This window comes from Cupressus sempervirens, chromosome 9 (genome assembly GCF_028749045.1).
Source record: "Cupressus sempervirens isolate cs-2001-9-10 chromosome 9, ASM2874904v1, whole genome shotgun sequence".
Taxonomy (NCBI): domain Eukaryota; kingdom Viridiplantae; phylum Streptophyta; class Pinopsida; order Cupressales; family Cupressaceae; genus Cupressus; species Cupressus sempervirens.
The window spans coordinates 610,318,150-610,324,792 of record NC_143126.1 but is presented as its reverse complement, the minus strand read 5'-3'; the positions used below and the strand labels follow the sequence as shown (position 1 = coordinate 610,324,792).

Here is a 6,643-nt window from a genome sequence, read left to right as displayed (position 1 = left end):
AAGGTTCAAAAGAATCACAATGGGTGGTCCTTTGAAAAAGTAGGAGTCTAGGACATTTAATTTTTGGAAGAAAGAACCTAAAGTTTGTAAAATATTGGACAAGCTCAGTTTGGTGCCTTAGATGATCAAAATGAATGATACCAAACCAAAGGCCACTTAGGAATTCGTAAATCAATAGGAAATAGGTACAGTCACATTCATAGGGAGATGCCTCAAGATGAACATCCACATTATGATTCTAATTATGCATCTCAAAAGAAAAGGTTTGAATCTTTATAGAAATAAAGAAATGGTTAAGGAAGCAGTTAAGAAATTTTCTCAAGCCAATGATGTCGATCTAGTTAAAGAAAAGGAAGGGGTTATTGCTGCATCTTCTATAAAAAATTTATGGAAATTGGTTATGAAAGTAGTGATCCAATATATCACTTGTGATGGGAGGTATGATAGGGCTAGGAATAACCAATTTTTTCATTAATTCATTCAGTCATAAAATTATGGTTTTCTTTCCGTTTTACTGCTTTGTTCTTGTGTGCATAGTATAAAGGAATACAAGGAAAAATTGAATAAACACACTCTCCATGAAGGTTTTATGTGATAATTTTTTGAATTTATGATGGACCATGTCAAGAAAACCCTCCCTTCGTTGGTCCTTGTTACAAGTGAAAAATCACTAAATCTTCTAGTAGTTGTAAAGGTAGAAGCAAGTGATTGATGGCTAGATTAAGAGGAGGGAAAATGGAGTTGGTGAAAAGGAACAAGAAGAGTCTGAATTATAAAGAGATGATGATCGATTCTAAAGGAACAAGTAAGAAAAATATTAATAGATTGGAAGTAAATGAGGATGTATAGAGTAAATTTTTCGAAGAGTAGGCTGAAAATTTACTCTGACTACCTACTTCTTTTCCATCCCATGTTTCTATTCATTCAGAGGAAGTGAAGGAATTCTCATAGAAGAAGTAGGATATGGGTTGTGAAAATGTTGACATAGGTGAAGATGGGGTGAATTTTGATAAAGAAGCCCCATGCTTCAAATCCTTTGAGTAAAACATAACCCACAATGTGTTCATTGAGCCTTAACTTGTAGCTCAAAATGTCCCCTAAAGTTTAAAAGGATAAGAATTGAGGAAAATAGAGGAAGGGCTTTTCTAGTTGCCAAAATGGTTTATGTGGCCAAGTTCAATGTGAAACTATTATGAGGATCTCAAAGGGGTTGGTATTCAATCACCTATGGGTGTGCTCAAAACTAGAAATGATATCTTTGTGTATACCTTGAGAATGGAACAATGGACTTTTAAATCCATGAAAAATATCAACATTAATTATAGAGCTCTAAATGCAAAGATGGATGAAGTTGAGAATAACTAGGTTGAGGGGCATGTTAGAGTGGGGTTGTCATTGCACAAAAATTACCAATTTGTCAATGCTCAATACAATCACTCAACTTATAGTACATAGGAGATGGTGAAGTCCTTGTTACAAATCTTGAGGGGAGCACTAAATAAAGTTCTAAAAATCTCACCCTTGTCATTACTTTAGAGTTTGAGAATTCGAACCTATGACCAAGATCTAATACCATTTGTTAGAGTGGGATTGTTGTTGCACTAAAAGACTAATTTGTTAAAGGCCGATACAACCACTCAACTTATAGTATATAGGAGGTGGTTAAGCCCTTTCTAATAATTCTTAGGGGAGTGCTGAATAAATTTCCAATAGGGCATGTGTTTGGTAATGCTAGGAATGATTTGGAGAAGAACAATGTGTCACAAGGGCTGGTTATAGAATTAAGAACATTGAAAAAATTACTACAACCATGGTAAATATATATTAGAAGTATGCCTCAGTGGATCGTATGAATAAACTTGTAGATAATGTTGATTTTCACAAGACCAAATTAATGGTGTTGGATCTAGATGAAGGTAAAGGTAAGGGTGTAGAAGAGTTTTCTCATAAGAAAAGAACTTGATCTTCAACTAGGAAGTTGAAGGCCAAGAATGATGAGCAGATCATAGAGGATGCTAAAGCTGTCATGGTCAAGAACAATGAAAAGAAGGAGGAGCTAGCTCTTGAGCCAACTTAATGTTGGACTTGTTTTAACAAATCTGAGTCTTTTTACTTTTTTGTGTCTTTAGTTGAGGTCTTTCATTTGCTTATTCTCTTAGTTTTGGTCTCTATTTTCTACTGGTTCTATTGTGGGTTGCTAGTTGTCTAGTGGTAATGGTTATCATTTCTATCATAGTATTATTTGTTGAAATTTTAATATATACTTTTTATTGATAATTGGGGTTTCGAGTCACCTAAAAAAATGTGTTTTAACTCTTAAATGAAAACATAATCATTCCAACTTAGTTTTTGAACATGGTGGTTTTTAATAATTTTACAAGAATATTTGGTATTTTTTGTAATGGTTCGTCTTGTGCTAGCTCATTAATCAAGTGTAATGACCCTTCACAAGGTTAGCCTATGATTCTCTTTGTATGTTGTTCAGGTTTAGAGTCATTTTCTTGCCTTCTTTATCAAAAAACATAGTCACTCTTCTCTGTAGCTTAAAATCTTCCAATTTTTTTATTTTATTTTGAATTCATGCATCTGTTTGGTTGTATCAAGTTTCTTGCATATTAACATACACAATATTAGGCAACAAAAAAATACCTCAATAAAGAAATAGCTTCAACAGAATACATCCTTAAATAAAAGAAACGGACAATAAATATGTAATTACAATAATATAATAGTTTCAATGAAACACAAGAATGTAATTAATAAAAAACATCCCACATTAAAGATCAACCTAATGTTATATAACATAAATATATTTGACCATTACAGACTAGTTTCTAAGCAAAGGTGGAAATACAATAGTATATATTCATATCTATATGTCTAAAATATATGTGTACATAAGTAGCTAACATTACACATAAAGGCTCAGTTACAATAATAGATGTGTACGTCTATATTAGTAGCTCTTCTCTTATGACTGGAATAATTATATTTCTATATTAATAACTAAAATTCCACACAAAGTTATCAATTGCAACAATAGATATTTATGTCTATATTTATAGCTCTTGTGACAAGTATATCCAAGGTTATGGTCCCATGGTGGTGAGCCTCCAGTAGGGAAGAGCGCAGAGAGGAACCTTTCTTGGCAGGGTCAAGCCAAACACTTCATCCCTATCTAAATCACCCTCCACCCTCCAATCAAAGCAATGAATAAGCTGAGCCAGGACCAAGTAAACATTAGAAAGACCCATGGAAATCCCAGGGCATCCTCTCCTTCCTGCTCCGAAAGGCAACAGTTCAAAGTGGTGGCCTTTCACGTCTACGCTTGATCCAATGAATCTCTCGGGCTTGAATTCTAAAGGGTCTTCCCAAACACTTTCATCCCTTCCAATCGCCCAAACGTTCACAAACAACCTTGTTTTCGGTGGAATGTAGTGTCCTCCAACATTGCAACCCTCGGTGGACTCGCGCGGCACGAGGAAGGGGCCTGGTGGATGCAATCGAAAAGTTTCCTTCACCACACATCTCAAGTACTCTAAGTTTTCAAGATCACTCTCCCTTATCAGACGATTTCTCCCAACCTCTAGCTCAATCTCCTGTTGTGCCTTTGCCATTGCTTTAGGGTTTCTCAGCAGCTCAGTCATTGCCCATTCTAATGTTGTGGCAGACGACTCTATTCCGCCACTTAACATATCCTGTAAAAGCATTGTTATTGTTGGTTAGTGAGAATCATGTAAGTTCAAAGTCTAGACAAACCAGAAAACCCTAATTTGACTAGGAGTATTTGTTTTTAGTCGAATCAGGTAAACTGAACTGACCGCGATAACCGCTTTCATGTGAAGGCGAGAGATTTGTATCTCAGAACTGTCGCTCTCAGCCATATCCAGCAGCACATCCACAATATCCTGACATTCAGCCTTTTTCTCCCTTCTACGCTCAACGTGCTCATCAATCAGCTTCTCGGCAAACTCATCGTATATTTTATGAGCGGCTCGCATGCTGCGGTAATAGCCTCCCCAATCGAGAAAGGCAAGAGAGGGAATGAAGTCTCCCACAACAAAGACTCCCCCGAGATGTATAACATCGTGCACCATCTTTACAAACCACTCCCCTCCGCCGAGTTCATCGTCTGAGTAACTTCTTCCCGCAATCATTCTGCACACCGTGTTGAGTGAAAAGGAGGAGATGTGCTTCCTCAGATTGACGGAACGCATGCCTTTCTTGCTTGCCTCCCACAGAGACTTGACCATGGCGGACGCCTCTTCTTGTCTGACCCATCTGAACGACTCCGTTCTCTTGGTCGTTAGTAATTCGATAGTGCACAGCTTTCTGATCTGCCGCCAGTACTCTCCATAAGGGGCAAACACCATGTCTCTGCTGTCATAGGCCATGTACTTTGCGGCCGCTGAAGGCGGCCTGTTTGCGAAGATCAGATCGTGGGTTTTAAGAAACTCTTTGGCCATGGCAGGAGAAGAGGCCACAACTGTTTGTACCGAGCCCAAGCGTAAGAACATGATTGGTCCGTACCTTTTTGCGAGCTCAGCCAGGGATTGGTGGGGAAGGCTTCCGAAGAGGTCGAGATTGCCTACCAGTGGCCCTGCCCTTGGCCCTGGTGGCAATCCCAACTCTCCCTTGCTCTTTTTTATGCTCACAAATCTGTATATTGCCCAGAGGAAGATGACCGAAAAACCCAACTCTACTGCAGGGAAATTCAGCCATGCCATTTTGTATAGACCGTTTGCAAATATTTCATATGAGGTAATGACCCTTTAATGGAAACCCTCGGGCAAAAGTTCCACGTTATCGTAGTCAGTGATTGACTTTCCCATCGGGAATTGACTAGACAGAAAAATACAACAGTAGGCCCCATTTGGGAATGGGAGTACAAGTGGAATAGGCATATGTATATTCTTAAAATTTTGAATTTTCTGTTAGGATACACCAAATTGGAATTGGAATAGGAATAAAATTTTGGTCCAAAAATGAGGATTTGCTATTCCACCTAAATAGGTGGAATAGGAATACGTTTTCATATTCCAATTTTAATTTTAATTTTAGAAAACTTAAATTTTTGAGTCCGTGAATTCCACATCAAATTTGGGTGAACCAAACAAGAATGGGAATACATAACCTCATTTTCTATTCGAGAATAAGTATTCTTATTTCCATTTTTATATTCCAACAGCCAAACGGACCCTAAAGTAAAACAAACAAAGTGTACCATTGGTAAGGTACACGTTTTAGTTTGTTGTTAAGACATTTCCTTCCCATTATGGCCTTTCACATTTCTGATGAAATGACATTTCATTAGATGTCTTTCTTATCAGATCCATATATTTGTTTGTGGAAGGTTAAGATTGAAAGATGATTGTAGTATTTTGCACTCAGATTAATATTCCATTCAGATACATTTGCTACATTTTGAAACACACAACAACTATATATTCTACCCTCTTTACCTTGCACTTATATAAGAAAGTAATAGTGTATGGTATTAAATCTCACTCTAAAAAGACTAATCATATTTTTCTTTAATGAATTAGGCAATAAGATTAATAAAAGATTGAATAAATAATTTAATAAATATAGTTTGGAGGATACAGAGTTTGGAGGATACAGAATTGCTCTCTTAAAGTTAAATGACCTAATGCTAAAAACTAGAAAAGCACAAAACATATAAGGAAAATCTTTGAAAGACACAAAAACACTATGCAATTAATAGCATAGCTAATGGAGATGGATCTAGATTATGCTTCTTTCCCCATACATTAGTGGACTTAGGAACAGACCAAGCATCAATCATCTCTTCTTTCTCTTCACTTTCCTTTTTAGATAAAGAAATAGCTAGGGAGAGCCTGGGTAACCACTTGGAAGGGGAAGGTCAACTAGTAGCAATGCTAGATCTAAGCAATTATGTATTAATGAGAGCAAGAGAAACACTCCTAGGAGAAGCACATCTAGCGCTAGGACCACTAAAAGGTCGTTAGATAGACCCTAAATGAGAGAAATCTCACTGATGACTAGAACAACATCAACGATCAAGTGAATATGGTCTACATCGAACGACTTAAACTTCACACACTAAAATTCCTATACTAAATGTGGTAAATAGTCAAAGTTGATTATTTTTCCAAGCTTAATTTCTTACTTAGTGTGTGATGTTTAAGGGTGAAAATAAATTGTGATCACATAATGGATAATTCTCGCTAGAAATTGAAACATTCATTTGGACTCTAGCAATTGTATAAGGTGTCTTTTCTAAATGTTTCAAAAGCTCTTTCCTGTAGACCACCTCAAGAGAAACCTTATATCTTTTATTTGAATCAATATCATCACATTATTAGCAATGCAATATTTCACAAAAGTAGAAACAAAAGTATGAATAGAGGAGCGAGAAAACATAATTATATCATTTTCCTTCCATTTAGAAATTAAGATTTCCATCTTGAATGTATGTGACATATGACAAAATTAAAAAGGTAATTTGTAGGAATCTCACAACAAAAACGTATGCTGATTAAAATAAACCTAGTTGAAAAGGGCCAAAAAAATCATGAATCCAAACCCACTACCCTTATAAGACAAAAAAATATTTAATATAGATTTGAGATGGTCATAAAATGACAAGAGGGAGCTTGAA

The 6,643-nt window shown here is 36.3% G+C and overlaps 1 protein-coding gene across 1 annotated transcript; it reads right to left on the bottom strand.

Annotated features, from left to right (window-relative positions):
* Positions 1-2,831: 2,831 nt before the first annotated feature.
* Positions 2,832-4,728, bottom strand: LOC149540163 (cytochrome P450 71AU50-like). Its single transcript, XM_089799489.1, has 2 exons — positions 3,822-4,728; positions 2,832-3,698 (listed from the first exon to the last, which is right to left on the bottom strand). Exons 1-2 carry the CDS (start codon positions 4,725-4,727, stop codon positions 3,090-3,092), a joined length of 1,515 nt encoding a protein of 504 aa, XP_089655615.1. The 5' UTR covers position 4,728; the 3' UTR covers positions 2,832-3,089.
* Between the last annotated feature and the right edge of the window lie 1,915 nt (positions 4,729-6,643).